At 42.1% G+C, this 17,441-nt stretch overlaps 1 protein-coding gene across 1 annotated transcript in view; it reads left to right on the forward strand.

The window, feature by feature from the left end:
• The window catches only part of REC8 (REC8 meiotic recombination protein), a 74,777-nt gene that overhangs the window by 40,241 nt on the left and 17,095 nt on the right, over positions 1 to 17,441 (forward strand). The window contains exons 9-11 of the mRNA XM_082243730.1: positions 2,928 to 2,985; positions 7,003 to 7,085; positions 15,212 to 15,270. Of these exons, the coding sequence (XP_082099856.1) occupies positions 2,928 to 2,985; positions 7,003 to 7,085; positions 15,212 to 15,270 (200 nt within the window). The remainder of the gene's footprint in view (positions 1 to 2,927; positions 2,986 to 7,002; positions 7,086 to 15,211; positions 15,271 to 17,441) is intronic.

Here is a 17,441-nt window from a genome sequence, read left to right on the forward strand (position 1 = left end):
GTCAGATGGTATAGGGGTAGGCGGGGGTCGCTTCCTTGACCCCCGTCCCTGACAGGCCGCCTCCACCCGAGCCACCATAGACTCCAAAATTGCTGTAAATGACTCTATACTCTGTGCACCGGCGGGTCCCGAGGCCCCCTCGAGGGAAACAGGTGGGGGAATATGTGTGGCAGGGTCCATAATAACTCCAGTTACTTCCTGGATAATATAATTCAAAAGTAAAGAAAAAAACTTTTTTTTTTTTTTTTTTTCTTTTCTGACCCCCAGCGCCACAAAAAAGCCCCTTAGTGTTACCTGCTTAGGGATCCCTATCGATCGAGAGAGAGAGAGATAGACCCCCAGGCTCACCACTTGATGCTCAGAGTTAAACTGCAACAGCTTACAGCGCTGTCTTGACAAACAGGAAGTCTTTTGGCTGGCTGCCCAGGAAGAAAGGAGGCGGCTCCGCCCCTCTGCACGCCTTCCGGCGCCTCCCCCAAGCTCCACGAGGTGTAGGATCACCTCAAACATGGCCGCCCCCATGCTGGAGACACGAGGCTACGCCAAAATGGCGGCTCGTGCGATCCAGCAAAAAAAATGGCGGCGGCCTAAACTGAATAGCGGTGTGCTGCAGGGCACACAACACTCTCTCTGCATGGGGATATGGCGTGGTTGGCGGTACCGGCCCTGGCGGACCGCGTGGCCGTTCGGGAGGCCTGCTAATAGCTGGAGATCTGATTTGGAAGGCAGTCTACATGTCCGTGGCTTCTGACTGGTAGGTAGCTTATACTTAACCCATAAGATTCCCAGAATGCCACAGATTACATCTTAAAAACATGTATACAATAGATTGTTAGCTCCCAAGCCAAGCCTCCTGGCTTTTGCACACATAAATCACACTCAAAGTAGGAGGATTTGTGACATGTTATAGGATAGAAAGGACTCTTTCTTACCATACAGAGAGGGGCCCGCGTTCACCACAAAACCCGTCAGGGAAAAAGGGGGAACATACTACTCACCATACCGGAACCAGGCGGGCACCAACTCCTGACAGTACCCCTCTCCACCGGGGCGGGAGGGCTGTCGACCGATACGGACACCGTGACTCATGGTCTTTGGCGTTTCGGCGAGACGTTTAACTCGCGTGGACAGTCCTTTAATGGGACTTTGTCGCGGCCGACCCAGCGCGGAGCTATGGCCTGCACGCGCTCGTAGGCTGAACTGTGGTGACCACCGGATCTCAACATCCAGCCCGTCGCCCAGTTCAGCTTTCTTGCTTGAAGATCTCACAGGAACACTGGAGAAAAAAGCTGTCTAAAAAAATCCTTTAAGAAAAAATTCTTGCCAGGACCTAAGATCCCAGCAAGGTGTCTAGGTCCTTACTCCTAACTAGACAGAAAATAACTGATTTGCTGAGGCAGAGAGAGAGAGGATATACCCTCTGTGACTGCCCCTAGGGTGTGGCCAGAGCTTTTTTAATTTCCTGTCTAGTCCTGCTCCTGCGGAGGTAACATAACCCGAAGGTGGTGTATCACCGAGGACTACGTCTGTCGATGAGCGCTAGAGAAATGAATGTTACTGTAGATAAAAAAAATATATACACTTTATTCTATAATTTGTCCCATTAATAGTTATTTGTCTGATACAAAGCACTGTAAAGGCAATAACAAAAGAAATAAGACATTTTTTGTTCAATTTTGCACATTTGAACAAAAAAAAAAAAAAATTAAAATTGAACAGAATGAGAAAAAATAAAAAAGTTTAAAGCTGAACGCCGGGCAATTATTTATTTATTTATTTTCTCAATGCAGTGGGGCTGTGCCCACACTGCACAGGTTAACTGCTTGTTTTGTGTAGGGTTGAGCAGAAAACTTATAGTCACCCGATCCTTCGATCCCCCAGAAAATGTTTCTCCCCCCCACGGTCCAGTGCTGGACTTTTCCAGGTCTAAGGGAGCCTGCTCTGGCTGTGCAGTCTTGTGCATGGACCAATCCTGTGCTAGGTTGATCGGAGAATAGGGTAAGTATATCTCCATTCTCCTCTGCCCTAGACAAAAATGAGCAGTTAACCTGTGCAGTGCAGGTACATCCCCATTGCATGGGGGAAGAAAATAAATTGCCCAGAGTTCAGCTTTAAATATCAATGGTAAAAAAAAAAAATAATAATAAATCTAATTATAATATAAATAATAATGTCACTTGTACCTCTGAACCACTCTTCACTTACAGCAGACGTCATAATAGCTGCTGTATTCCACGGCAGGTCCTGCCTTGACAGATAGAAAGTGTCCAGCGTCCACAACTGGTTAAATCAACTGGTTTTGTTTTTACATAGATTTTGTTGTACTTTTGCTTTGCTTCTTTGCATTTTAGCATGTTTTTCTGCATTTTAAAGCATATTTGAATCAACTAAAAACATTGCAGGTGAATCAGAACAAAATACGTTACAAGCCTTACTGTTTGTTTTCTTTAGAAACCAACCACAGTAGAAAAGCCTGTTCCCTGTCTGCATGCTGAGAAGGGCATGCATTATTCTTTCTGTAGAGCTCTCCAATCAGTAGAGAGCATGAGCTTTGCTGATTGCAGCCCCATAAGGTCTGACCGAGAAGAGGTCATGTTAGACCTCTGCAGAGGGACCACTGCTTCCCCACAGAGAGCAAGGTTACTTCTAATCAGCAGAAAGCATGAGCTTTGCTGATTGCAGAGCCATAAGGTCTGACTTAGTAGGAGTGTATTAGTTCTCTGCAGAGAGACCACTGCTTCCCCATAGAGAGCAAGGGTTCATCTTTGCAGCATGCTGGCAGCGGACTGGCTTTCTAAAGAAACCAAATGTGCAGGACAATGAACACCATTTATTTTAATTAACCTGAAATGTATTTATCTTCAAAACTGTGTATAGGAGAGAACAATCCCATGAACTTGTTTTTATTCTATTTTTCTTTTTTTCAGAGCAAGTAGATGAAACACGTAGAAGCGTAACAGAAGTTAAAGGTTCCCCAATTCCAGGGTGAAGTAACATTAGACATGTTTAATGATTATTAAGTTATATTATAACAATAAGAAGAGTGTTAAATAGTGTAACAAGTTTTTCTTCCCAGTGTTTTTGAACAAAGGCTTCAACAGTAAATTAGTAACTGGTAAATGTCTAAATAACAAATATTTAAAAATGTGACTGATTGCTAATGGTATCAAATATACCTAATATTATACAATTTTTTTTTATAATAATACAGCATATTTAATTTTCACTTCTCACTTGCACAACACATCACTGTCATCTACACTGCTCAAAAAAACTAAAGGAACTCTTTTTTTTTTTTTCAAATTCTTTATTGATCAAACATAAACAGAAAGGTAGCATGACACATAAAATCACATCATACACAATAAAATGTAGGCGTGGCAGGAAAAAGTAAAGTGAAGGCATGGCAATGCTCAAAAAACAAGGAAAAAACCCATCAGTGAAGGACTAGAGCAAATCATCAAAACAGGCAATTACCGTGAGAAAGAAGTGATATATATGATGATACATATGATAGTGAAATGCAATAAAAAGGAAAGTCACACCATTGCGAGTACATGCTAAACTTGGAGATAGAAATAACACTTTTCTCTGAGGGAAGGGGAAAAAGGAAAACCAGGAGGGAAGGGAACAGACAAAGAGCAGCTAGGTGCAGAGAGAGGAAAGAGGGGGGGGGGGTGGAAGGGCAAGAATAGAGCAGAAAAGGTGTCCCGCGCGAGTGACCCCGCCACATCCGGACTCCGTCTCAGGAGCCAGGGGCACTCAGCGCCTGACCCTCGTCCGAAAGAATAAACTCATTCCAGCATGCCCAGGTTTTGGAGTACCGTTCTCTTCTCCCCTGTGCAGTGAGTACCATGTCTTCCAAATCATTGATCCATTTAACCCTGCGAATCCACAGGGAGAGAGTCGGAGGCGTCGGAGATTTCCAGCATAGACTGATACAGGACTTAGCAGCATCCGTGAGGTGTCGAAGCACAGATCTCTTGTATTTTCTAGGCGCAATCCCAGAGCAATGAAGTAGGAAAAAGGCAGGGTCATCCGGGACGACAAATTCTGTCATTTTCTGAACGACCCCGCGCACCTCCACCCAGAAGTCGCGCAACGCAGGGCAACTCCAAAAAATATGGGCCATAGTCCCCTTCTCCCTTTGGCAGCGCCAACACCTGTCCAAGGACTCGGGGAAGACACGGTGGAGTCTAGAGGGGGTGTAGTACCAGTGAGTTAAAATCTTAAAGCTCGACTCTTGAATGCGCGTGCAAATAGAGGACTTAAGAGCAAACCTCAGCATGTTGCGCCGTTGCGAGTCGGAAAAGACCCTCTGGAGTTCCCCTTCCCACTTCAAAATCCCCGGCGGGACAAAATCCTCAGACGGGAGGGAAAGGAGAGCATACAATTGGGATAGGGTATGAGGAAAGGAACTCTTTTTAATCAGAGTATAGCATCAAGTCAATTAAACTCCTGGGATATTGATCTGGTCAGTTAAATAGCAGAGCAGTTGTTAATCAGTTTCGGGGTTAATGAACTTAACAACAGATGCACTAGATGGGCAACAATAAGACAACCTCTAAAACAGGAATGGTTTTCTAGGTGGCGCCACTGACATTTTTCCCCCACTCGTCTTTTCCGACTGTTTTTCTCTAGTTTTGCATTTGGCTAGGGTCAGTGTCACTACTGGTAGTATGAGGCAATACCTGGCTATCATTGAGGTTGCACAGGCAGTCCAACTCCTCCAGGAAGGCACATCAATACGTGCCATTGCCAGAAGGTTTGCTGTGTCTCCCAGTCTCAAGAGCATAGAGGAGATTCCAGGAGACAGGCAGTTACTCTAGGAGAGCTGTACAGTGCTGTAGAGAAGGTCCTTAACTGAGGGCTCGACAAATCCCAGGCACCAGATCGCATTGGCGACTGGAATTAGTAGCCTGGAGCCTGGGTTACCCTGCGGCAGGTGTCTTGTTGTCAGACATCCAAAAGCTGGATACACACTATCCAACTTTTGTGGTTAGATTTCCATCAGATTTACCTTTTCTATGTAGTGCAAGGGCCTGCCAGATTGCATACAAATTGAAAGTGTTTAGGTTTGACCTCATATTATATGGTTTTGGTAAGTCTAAAGGAAAAAGTCTTCAGAAAATCTTATAGTGTGTATGGCCCATAAGTCTCCTGCAAGACCTGGTGATGCCCTGTGACAGAGCAGTGTCTGTCAGCTGTGACAGATCGGTGCCGATGCTTCCTGTATAGTTCCAGGTCTGTCCTGTCACAGGTGGAGTGATATCAAATGCACTCCGCCTGTGAGAGGAGAGATACAGGGAGCATCGGCTCTGCATGCCTCCTACTGTGCCGCTTTGTGTTCTCCGCCAGCAGTACCCGCAAGGAGTACCAACAGTAGTACCGGCCAGCAGAACCCACAGCAGTACCCACCAGCAGTACCCACAGCAGTACCTGCAAGGAGTACCCACAGCAGTACCAGCCAGCAGTACCCACAGCAGTACCAGCCAACAGAATCCACAGCTGCACCAGCAAGAGGTACCCACAGCAGTACCAGCCAGCAGTACCCACAGCCATACCCGCCAGCAGTACCGACAGCTGTACCTGCCAGCAGTAACCACCAGCAGTACCTGCCAGCAGTAAGTCACATGTGCTAGGGGTGCAACTAGCCCCCAGCACATAATTGTAAATATCCCAGCATGTGCAGTGTTTCTGACTCCTACCACCATGACCACTTAAAATCACTGAAGTGGTCATGGTGGTTGGAGTGTTCCTTTCATATCCTTTAGAAGAAGTAAACAAAGTACACACGGGTCGAATGCCAGGCAACATCCGCCGATTCATTAAAAACTGGCCGCTATTAGGCCTGTGTGTATGGCAGCGTGTTCGACAGAAGCCGGCCATTCGGCATGCGCGAAAAAAATAACCCATAAGCAGGACCAGTATCTGCTCCTTTGTGCAAGAAAGAACAGAATGAGCACTGCTAGAGCCCTACAAAATTACCACCAGCAGGCCACTGGTGTGAACGTCTCCGACCAAGCAATCAGAAACAGACTTTATGAGGGTGGCCTGAGGGCTTTTTACAGCCCTCTATCACCAAAGGTTAGCGCAGTTTTTTCAATCATTTGCATTTTCCAACTATATATATAGTTTGAACTTGCGGCTTTCCATTCCATACATTACATCCCAGAGGCGCGAGTGATAATATACATACAAAGCTAGACAATGGCCCCCTAACTGCCATTACGTATCGGCATGAAATCCTTGGACCCACTGTAAGACTCTATGCTTGTCTCATTAGGACCATGCATACAAGCACGTGGGGGCCATACAAACTACTGAGTACCATTTTGAGTTGCTGCAATGAAATTTCAGCAAAATGGACTAGCCTGCTGCATCATTTTTTCACTTTGATGGAAATGAAAATTATCAACCTACAGAGGGCTGAATTCAAAGAAACCCCAAAAATCAAACACTGTGGCATCCTTTCCTTCCTAACACATTACCCAGTCCATATCAGTATAGATATCCAGCATGATATTTTTCTCCTTTGAGATCTCATGTGTTTTCAAAGTGTTCCTTTAACTTTGAGCAGTGACCTACAAACAGTAGACCAATCGCTTCTCTCATCAGCAGCACAATAGTTATTAAACCCGCTCTCCTCTGAGAACTTAATACACTGTAAATAGGTAAATAGTCATGATATATAAAATAAGGCCAGATCACCTCTTAATAAATGGACACCTTAGTGATCCACTGACCTGGAACAAGTTTGTAACATCTGACTTGCAAGAGGTTTAGAGTCCCAGAGTTTGCACTTTTATATAATAATCAGTCATGGAATCACCCATGGTCTGCCTTCAGTTTTATTGCCTGCTCAGACAGATTCATTTTTTTTATTTTTTTATTTGGTGTTACTGAAATGATATATGGGACCACTTTACTTTATTTTCATGGAATGCTCTGGCATCAATTGCTCAGTATTTTCCTATAGACTTTCCTTCTTTCTTTCTCCAGTGTCCCTTCAGAAATCGTTTCAGAGCTTGATGCCCCAATGCAACCGGAGGAAGTACCACTAGAACCCATCACTATACCTTCTGGTAAGATTCCTCAATAAGATTGCATGCAAGTAGTCAAATATAACATAAACTGTATATATTATATACACATATATATATATATATATATATATACACACACACATCAGATTTTAATACATACATTGAAAAATATGTTCATTAGAAGCAAATGCTTAGTACCCATTTCTGTGCTTCTACAGTATAATTTGGCTCTGATTCATCTAGCTGCATGTGAATAGCACTTAAAGCCTAAGCTTACCTATGACAGAAACACACTCTTAACAATGAAGGATGGGCGTATGATTGAAAGTTTCAGCCCCTCTATTCATAGATTATGTTACATTCATAGATGCTGTAGTACATCTTCTATGAATGGATGAGCTGGGCAGAAAGGGTGGTAAGATCAGGATCATATGGGAATATAAAATGTGGTAAAAAGAGCTAATATCATAAATTATGTAAAATCTAAACCCATAAAATAAACACACAGTGTTGAGTAAAATAATTAAATAACAATAGTGTCATAAAAGTGCATAAATGTGCCAAATGAAGTCCATAAAAAGTTCATAAGTGACTTAGTGACAAATAATCCACTTGAGTGCAAAGAAAAGTGCAAGTGCTCAGTGTTGGATCCTCCAATGGTCCAAAAGTTCAATCATATGAAGTGGCTTCAGGAAAGGATAAGATATAAACTCACCAGAAATGGTGGGTCTCAATTACCTTACGGCAGAGAGACCAATAAAGCTTTATGACCTTCCAGGTCAAAGGAATGGTAACTGCTGGGCTGTATTCCCCATAGAACGAAATCCCCTTCCTGGGTACATAAGGTCCGGTTACAGAAAAAATATAAAGCTCCAGATGGTGCAGTACCATTTAAAAGGTTTTTAATGGAGTTAATAATCAAACAAATACAAGAATAAAGATAAAACACGGTATTTCCGCGCCCGCTGTTGTGATGTCTGTAGCGTGGAGAGCGGTAGCTACCGGATTGCGTTCCACGTGACTTCCGGGCTGATGGCGTGCGTTCCACCTGACACGTGTTTCGTCAGAGCGTATGACGTCTTCAGAGGTGGAGACGTACGCTCGTGAGGGGACTTTAATGCGGTAGACGCCGCCCTCCACTGCTCCCTCCCAGGAAGTTCATACTTGTAGCGTCCCTCGTCACCAAGCAACATGGGGACGTAGGGATACAATAAAACTTCCGTCATGGATAAATGAGGGAACGGCTAACTACCTACTCATATTTAAATAACACATTTCGTATACAGTTAATGCGGGTGCCAATCCACTTAACTATATATTTAAACCATCAAATGTATAGTGTGATATGTTCCGCAACATTATATTATATATTAACCTACATATCCATATTTTATAATGCATTTTAAAAAATATTCCATACGGGTAATCATCTACTTAACTCTATAAAATAAAAAACATAGAACACACTATAATATGTTTCGCATCATCATAGTATTAACCCTTGGAGGAAAAAAAAATATATATATATCTAATAACAGTGATTGTGATCCCAAAAAAATATATATAAATCTCATGTGTATAGTGCACGAAAGTGCTAATGTGTTATGAAGTGATAACAAAATGATTAGTAATATCGTTATTATACTCAGAATTAATAATTTTATAACAAGTGTATCATAAAATAAGTGCTAAATTATAAATAGTCAATAAGTGCTAATAATTGATAAAATGAATAATTGGGCGTTTACATATAACAATTACGTGTAAAAAACGGGATTTGTCCCTATATCCATCAACAATACATATATCTAAATTTTGAAGGCCAGAAATAATAAAAACATGCATTCTAAAACCTACACAACTAAATATTAAGAGCCAAGAATAATACATTTTAAAATTAATTTAAAATTTAAAATTAAGGATCGGAAATGAAGCAGTTGAGATCCATGTTTATATTCATACCTAGGGGCTGAAGTGTCGATAATTCATATATCCACCTAGACTCATTTTGGGATACAGCTATCCTCATATTTTTTCCCCGCCAGTTATATTCTATTTTATCAATCCCACAAGCTAGGGTGGGGTCTTGATTGTGTACTAGGCGGAAATGATTGGAAACACTATGATTTTTAAATCCCTTCCTAATGTTATCAATATGTTCGCCTAGTCGTACTCTCAATTTCCTAGTAGTTGGGCTTTCTTGATTAGTGGCTGTGACAGTTCCCCAGTTCTATTAACCCCCACCACACCAAATGATTACAGGGTTGGGAGGGGGCATTGGAGAAGAAGTTCTTCTGAATTAAAAGACAGAAGCAAAAGGGACACATCACATTGAAGGTAAGTAGGATACTTAAGGTAAACTTAGGCTTTAAAGTATGCTATAGTGGCCACTTAGTCTGTATCACGTCCCTTTGGCATGCCGGAAAATTGAATTTGGCTTAAAAAAATACTTAACAGGAAGGTTTTTTAATTGCAGAAGAGACTCTGTATTCTGCAATAATCTGTTTGTTAGCAATTTCCTAAAGATTGTAAACTGAGCTGTGCACCTCAGTGTACAATTTTGTCATAATTGTACATTATTTCAGGATGATTTAACTTAGCGCACATGTGCAAGAGTTACATCATCTTGGTATGGCCAATAAAGATGGCTGAAGATGCCAAACCTAGAAGACGACTGTAAAGGTAATGGCGGTGACGAGGAAGTCACATCGCTGGAGTAAAGGTAAGTAAAACAGACTAAGTGCCACTTTAACCACTTAAGCCCCGGAAGATTTTACCCCCTTCCTGAGCAGGGCCTATTTTGCGATTCGGCACTGCGTGACTTTAATGGACAATTGTGTGGTCGTGCGACGCTGTACCCAAATGAAATTGACGTCCTTTTTTCCCCACAAACAGAACTTTCTTTTGGTGGTATTTGATCACCTGTGCAATTTTTTTATCATGCGCTATAAACAAAAAAAGAGCGACAATTTTTCAAAAATAACAATATTTTTCACATTTTTTATATGAAATTCCCCCCCCCCCAAAAAATGTAAAAATCAAAATTTTTTAACATTTTTGGCCAATTTGTTTTATGCTACATATGTTCGGTAAAAAAAAATTGCAAAAAGCGTATTTTGATTGGTTTGCGCAAAAGTTATTGCGTTTACTAAGGGAAAGATTTTTGTCATTTTTATTGTTTTTTTTTTTTTAACTAGTAATGGCGGCAATCTGCAATTTTTTTTGCGGGACTGCGACATTGCGGAGGACAGATCGGACCCTTTACTGATATTTTTGACACTTTTGGGGGTACCAGTGACATTACTACAGTAATCAGTGCTATACATATGCACTGTTACTGTAAAAATGACACTGGGAGGGAAGGGGTTTACTTTATTGGAGAGGGAGGGGTTAAGTGTGTCCCTAGGGGCGTGCTTTTAACTGTGATTGGATGTGGCTGTGTGTGTAATAGCACAGATCAACGGTCCTACATAGCAAGACCGAGTGATCTGTGCTTTTACACAGGAAAGAATGACATGTGGCTTTGTTTACATTAGCCGCCTGCCTTTCTCCCTCTCCACCCGACGATCACGAGTGACCGGCGGACATCGGGTCCGCCGGTCACACGCATTGGCTTCTTAAGGGAAAGCGGGGGCGGGAGCGTGCCTCCGGCGGTGTGCGCTCGCCCCCTATAGGCTCCCAGGCTAGTGACGTACTGGTACGTCACTTTGCCTGGGAGGGGCTGACCCCCGCCGTATATAGTCGGGCGGCGGTCGGCAAGTGGTTAAGCACTGTTTAGGATGCTTCATACTCGCATGGATCCATTTTTTACAATCAGAAAAAAACTGAACACATTCCCCCATATACACAAGAGAGGTGGATGGAGAAATCCTCCCCACTGTGTTTTTGTATTCGGACGAGTGTTCCTCAGTTCTGCTGTCAGATTACACTGATCAGCACTGCAGCCGATTGGCTACAGCGCTGATCTAAAGAACATTTTCCAACAAGTTGGTTTGGGAGTAAACAGTTATTAGAAGGACTTCTCTGGAACAGGACCAGCCACCGATGGATCAAAATTTAGCTGGTCTCTGCTGAACTGTCCAAATTTCGATCCATCTATAGCCAGCTTTAAAGTGCTGTTGCAGCTTTAGGATTTAGGGGCTCTGTGCCAGTATATCCGTGTATACACTCACAACCAATAAGGTAATCTTACTACTTTTTCATATATGCTTATGCATGATTTATGTTGTATGTTACGACATTCTATGAAACATCAAACCGTCAAAATAAAAAAACACTGGATTGCAAATAAAAATGGTAATGCGTGTGTCTAGAAATAGGCAAGGTGCTTTAAAAACATGAGCTCTATTACTTGAGTCTTACCACACATAAACCACAGGACTGAAATCGTTGCTGCAGTTTACAGATAAAGAAAAAAAAAAAAAGGGGAAAAAACATGTTACACAAGGGCATAACCGTTGTGACATATAATGAGGGATTGTTTTCTAACTTCAGGCAGATAAACAGACATACTTTTTGTGATAATAGATTTTTACTGAGGTTTTCAAAATTAAACCAGCCACTTCTGTGCACAGGTTACAGGTCCTTCTAAAATAAACATACAGGCGGTCCCCGGGTTACAAACATCCGACTTACAAACGACTCCTACTTACAAACAAAGGGAGACAACAGGAAGTGAGAAGAAATCTACCCCTAGGAAGGGAAATTCACTCCTGTAAGAGTTCTCATCGGAAAAAGGTGTCTCCACTGAAGCTTGATCACCAATCTTTGTTTCCACAACAACCCAAACTTTTCAAAATCCAATTGTTGCAGGGACAGAAAGTGAGGTGAAATCTTCTGAACAGCGGCACAGACAGAAAAACAAATGTTACAGGGGTGTTAACCCTTCCCTATGCTATCCAAAAAACTTGATTGTTTTGGCTGGAGCTACACTTAAAAAATGTACCCGTTCATAACAAATTCAACTTAAGAACAAACCTACAGTCCCTCTCTTGTTTGTAACCCGGGGACCGCCTGTAACAGGCTTTAACATAAGGATATAGTATGCAAACATATCGCATGTGAAAATATCATACTAAACCTTGAGAGAACATACACTTAAATTTGGCAAGAGCCCATGTACCCAAGCTAATGAACACGTGTGTTATGGACCCACTAGTTTACCTAAAAAACATCAGGAGTGCCAATGTAGAACCACAAAACAATAGTTAATGGTGGAGAAAGAGGGAAGGAAAGAATCAGAGTACCAAAGAGGAAGAAATGAAAAGTAGGTGGAGGATCAAGAAAAAGAAAAGAGAGGGAAACAAGGGGAGAAGGGAAGTGAAAGCAGGGGAATAGGGGTGATTGGGAAAGGAGGAATGCCTTGGGTGGTTCAGACTTGATCATTATAAGCTCCAGAGCTTATCAGATAGTAAGTAATTTGTTGTCAAAGTTCAGAGACATATAAGGCCCCTTTTACACATACGGTCCGTTCAGTTCATCAGTTCAGTCATGTCAAAATGTATCAGTTTTTCATCCATTTTTTATCCATTTTCCATCTGTTTTTTATCAGTTTTTCGTCCGTTTTCATCCGTTTTTTTTTACATCCACTAACAAATGCAAAAACGCATGAAAAACGGACCGTTTGTCCATTTACATCCATTTTTCGTCCGATCCTTTTTTTTTGACGGATGAAAAATAGGGCATTCATCCATTCCAAAAAACGGACATTGACGGAAGTGGAAGAAAACGGATGTTAACGGGTGATTATCCGTTTTTACATAGAGATGCATTGATGTCCGTTTTTCATCCGTCAACGGTTGGATGAAAAACGGACAAACGGACCGTATGTGTGAAAGGGGCCATAGGGTTGATTTACTGAAACTGGAAAGTGCAAAATCTGGTGCCGCTGTGCATTGTAGCCAATCAGCATCTAACTTTAGCTTGCTCAATTAAGCTTTGACAAAAAAAAAAACTGGAAGCCGATTGGCTTCTGTGCCGAGCTGCACCAGATTTTGCACTCTCCAGGTATAGTAAATCAATCTCCATAGTGTGCTATCCATGGTGTCTGGACTTTTGAAACGTAGACAGAATCATGTAATATTGCAGAAAGACATTCATTTTTCACTTAACTAGTTGTTCCATTGGAATAGTTAGTCTTGGTGCTTTTGCTAAGGTTTGCTTACCATCTGTGAAAACAAATATTACAAGTTTGAAATGGGAGCCAATGCATCCCTCCTGTTTTAGGTTCACAGAGCCTCCTTTGAATCCTACCAGATGCTTTTCCCCAAAATCATATATCATAAATGATAGACACCTATCGAATAGCATTTGATTTTTGTACAATCTAACCAAACATGGAGGAGCGTTCCAACAGACATATGTTCAACAAGTTACATAAACGGTAACAGCGCAATGAGATTGTAAACTTGACAAGGTCTTGCATTTAACACTGGTGACAAATACAGTGGGTATAAAAAAGACCCGCCCCCCTCTTTATTTAAAATAATCACATTTTGTTGCTTTGCAGCCTGAAATGAAGACAGACACAGTCTGTGTTTTATCCAGCTGTATTTATGCAACTTATAGCATACAAGTGAAAGCTATAACACCAACATGTCAGAAAAAAAAAATTGAATCACTGAGTTGGAAAAAGGATCACCCCACCTATGTCAGTATTTTGTTGAACCACCTTTTGCTTTACAGCCTGTTGGGATATGTCTCTATTAACTTTGCACATCTAGACTTCGCAATATTTTTCCATTCTTCTTTGCAGAACTGCTCAAGTTCAGTTCAATTTGATGGTGACCGTTTGTGGACTGCAGTCTTCAAGTCATTTCACAGATTTTTAACAGGGTTTAAAGCCTATTACACCATTAGGTGTTCAACCCAGCGGGTTTGAGGCCAAAATTTTAAATTTTAGTCTCATTTGACCATAACACATTTTTCCATGTGGCCTCAAAATCTTTAAGGTGCGTTTAAGGTGGTCAGATGAGACTAAAATTTAATAATTTGGTCTCAACACCAAACAAAATGTCTAGCTGAAATCCAATAAAGCTCACCATCCAAAAAAAAAACCCTTTCTACAGTAAAGCATTAAGGTGGTAATATCCTGTTATGTGGGTGTTTCTCTGTAGCAGGGACTGGAGCACTTGTCTAGAAGAAAAATGGGTGGGGCAAAATTCCATCAAATTCTTGAGGAAAATCTGCAGCCCTCTGCCATAAAGTTGTCGATGAGAAGAAGGTTTACCTTTCAACACGACAATGACCCAAAGCACACAGCAAAAATTGGCCCACAGTGGTTGAAGGAGAAAAAGGTGAATGTCCTTGCATGGCTTAGTCAGTGCATAGACTTAAATCCCATTGAAAATCTGTGGAATGACTTGAATACTGCAGTCCACAAACGGTCAACCATCAAATTCAACTGAGCTTGAGCAGTTCTGCAAAAAAGAGTGGGCACATATTGCAAAGTCTAGATGTGCAGTTAGTAGAGACACATCCCAATAGATTAAAGGCTGTAATTAAAGCAAAAGGTGGTTCAACAAAATACTGACATAAGGGTGGGGATACCTTTTCCAACTCAGTCATTCTGTTTTTGATTTTTTTTTTTTTAATGTTATATCTTTCACTTGGATCTTATATGCTGCATAAGTAAATACAGCTGGATAAAACAAAAACGGTTTCTGTCTTCATTTCAGACTGCAAAGCAACAAAATGTGATTTTTTTAAAGGGGGGTGATACTTTTCTATACCTACTGTATAATGACAAGGAAAGCGGATTAGGATATTATGTGCACATTACGGTGTGAGAAACATTTTAAGTATAACTTTGAAATTCTTTCACCAATTGATCACACTAAGCAAGACCCATGTAAAATCTTCTATCCTACCCTATGTTTGGTAATGATAAAATTCTTTGCTTTGTCGCCAATGCGAAAAACCCTTCCACATCACCCGAACAATGTGCTACTTTCTACTATCAGCAATATAACGTTCTAACATTAATTTATTCCTACATTAAGGTGATCTTGTAATAAGTGTTAAAAGATACCAGCCAATTAAGGAAAAGCTATGAATATTGGTTGCTGATTTTAAAGGGGATTAGAAGGTTTCTCATATTGTAAAGATGCCACTAATTCTCCTATTTATAGTTTGTACTACTGAAACCTAGCCGACTTTCTTTTTAGAAGGTGCTCCAGAAATGCCATCACCCCAACAAGTATCTCCACAGCTGCGTTCTCCACAGGTACTGTGTCATAATCTTACATCTGTCTGCTCTGTTCTTTTCGCTACACTTCTGCAGTTATTTTTATGGTTAGTTGCTCTGTATAGTTTTCAGGTGTGTCCTGCCATCAATCAATAAATGTTTAAGGATGGCCTCCTGGACTGCTCTATAACGTACACAGTAAATAGACCACAATATAACAACAGTTGTACTGAAAAACTGGATTTTTGACTTACCGTAAAATCCTTTTCTCTGAGTTCATTGACAGACGCAGCTCCATATTCTTCTTGACCATTGGGTTATGCTGCCCCCTACAGGAGTAGGACACTAGGCACGAAAAATATTTACCACGCCTATGGGGCAGTCCCTGGATGCATACACCCACTCACTCTGCTATAGAATTCAGTTATGTTGCAAGCAGTGTTTAGAAAAAAAAAACATTCCACTCAAAATTAGAGAGGTGGGTGCTGTGTCTGTCAATGAACTTTAGAGAAAAGGATTTTACAGTAAGTTGAAAATCCAGTTTTCTCTATCAGTCATTGACAGACGCAGCTCCATATTCTTATTGACCACTGGGATGTCCCAAAGCAGTATTTGCATTAGGGGAGGGGAAAAAAAAAAACACAGAAAAGTACGTAATTCCCCAAAGGCTAAACTTTGCCAACCAGTGAACATGGAGCTCAACCAGGAACAACTGGAGCTCAGCTAGAAACAACATACACCCTCAAAGAGAATATTTTCTCTTTTACACAGCAGCCTGCAAAACCTTGCGGCCAAAAGAAGCATCCGAAGGTGCACAGACAACCAAGTTGCCGCCTTGCCAACTTGCATTACTGACGCCTGATGGCGAAAAGCCCAAGAGGCACAGGGAAAGGTGTAACCTGACCCTTTAGTGAATAAGCCTGAACCACCATCTGCCTGATCCATCTGGATATGTTCAGGGCAGATACAGCCATAGCTGACACTTGGCCCTTTGTCGTGCCCAAGGCAAACAGCTGTTCAACCCCTTTTTGAAGGAAGGTCAAAATCCTAGCCACTGAAAAAAGGCGAGGATGCACCTTCCGCGATTCACACCATGAGATGTACGATTTCCACATACGATGATAGATCTTCCTGGAGGTAGATTTGTTTTGGATCAGACCAATCGTCTGGTGAGTATCTGTCCCCTTCCTGATTTGGCCTATATAATCTGGTGCATGCACAAGAAGAACCACACTGAAACGTGTTCAGGTAAGTGATACTTCCTTTATTGCTAATGGATATGTGTGTTTATATAGGCGAGCGGCTAGTGTCATGGGCAAGTGCGTCATAAGCATAGCGTTATCTGATTGCTTGTAGCTTCTGATAGGTCCATTTAAGGTAAATTTCCTCCAGGATCTAGGTGTCATCATCTTGGGTGTAGTCCTGGATGGAGGCGCCATCTTAGTTACACAAGCTTCACTCAATGGGAGGGGGAGCTGCTAGCGGCCATTTTGAGTGTAAGAAACATGTACAAAAACATACATAGAAAAATAGACATTTTACCTAATCCATCACAGATTGTCTAGCCTTCAATAGTGTAGGAATCACTGAGTCAAAAAGACCCCTGTCTTTCAATACTTGGCTTTCAACAGCCATGCCGTTAAAGCCAGTAAAATGAGGCTGAACGATTTCACAGCAAAATGGCGGCCCCCTCGGCGCGCCATATGGTCTCCAGGACCCCCTAAGGGGTCGAAATGAGTAGTGGCATCGGGGGGTCCCTGCAAGGACCCCCACCAGGATTAACCTCCCCCCCCAGCAGATCTGCTATAGCAGCATCGGCGTATCCACCCCCTGAGGTAGGGATCTTCTGATGGTGGGGAGGGAAGCCTTGGGGGAGCCTGGTACATACCGAGAGGTCAGGGGAAGTGAGGGGTACTTAAGGGTCCCACCTCTCCAGGGAGGGGCCCACGTTCACCCCGAGACCGCCAGAACTATAGGGGGACACTACTCACCATACCAACGACATCTTGTGGGCGCCACTCCGGACAGACTACCTCTCCACTCCTGGCTCGGCTGGGAGACCTTAAGGATCTAGAACATCCAGTCCGAAACCCAGTCTGGCTGTTGATTGCAGTTCTCTCAGGAACATAACTAGCTAAAAAATAAACATTTTCTAACAAAAGTTCCCTTTAAAACAAAAAGACAAGCTAAGACCGAAGTCCCAGCCGGGA

The sequence above is a fragment of the Pelophylax lessonae genome (assembly GCF_965119305.1).
Source record: "Pelophylax lessonae genome assembly, chromosome: 1".
NCBI lineage: Eukaryota > Metazoa > Chordata > Amphibia > Anura > Ranidae > Pelophylax > Pelophylax lessonae.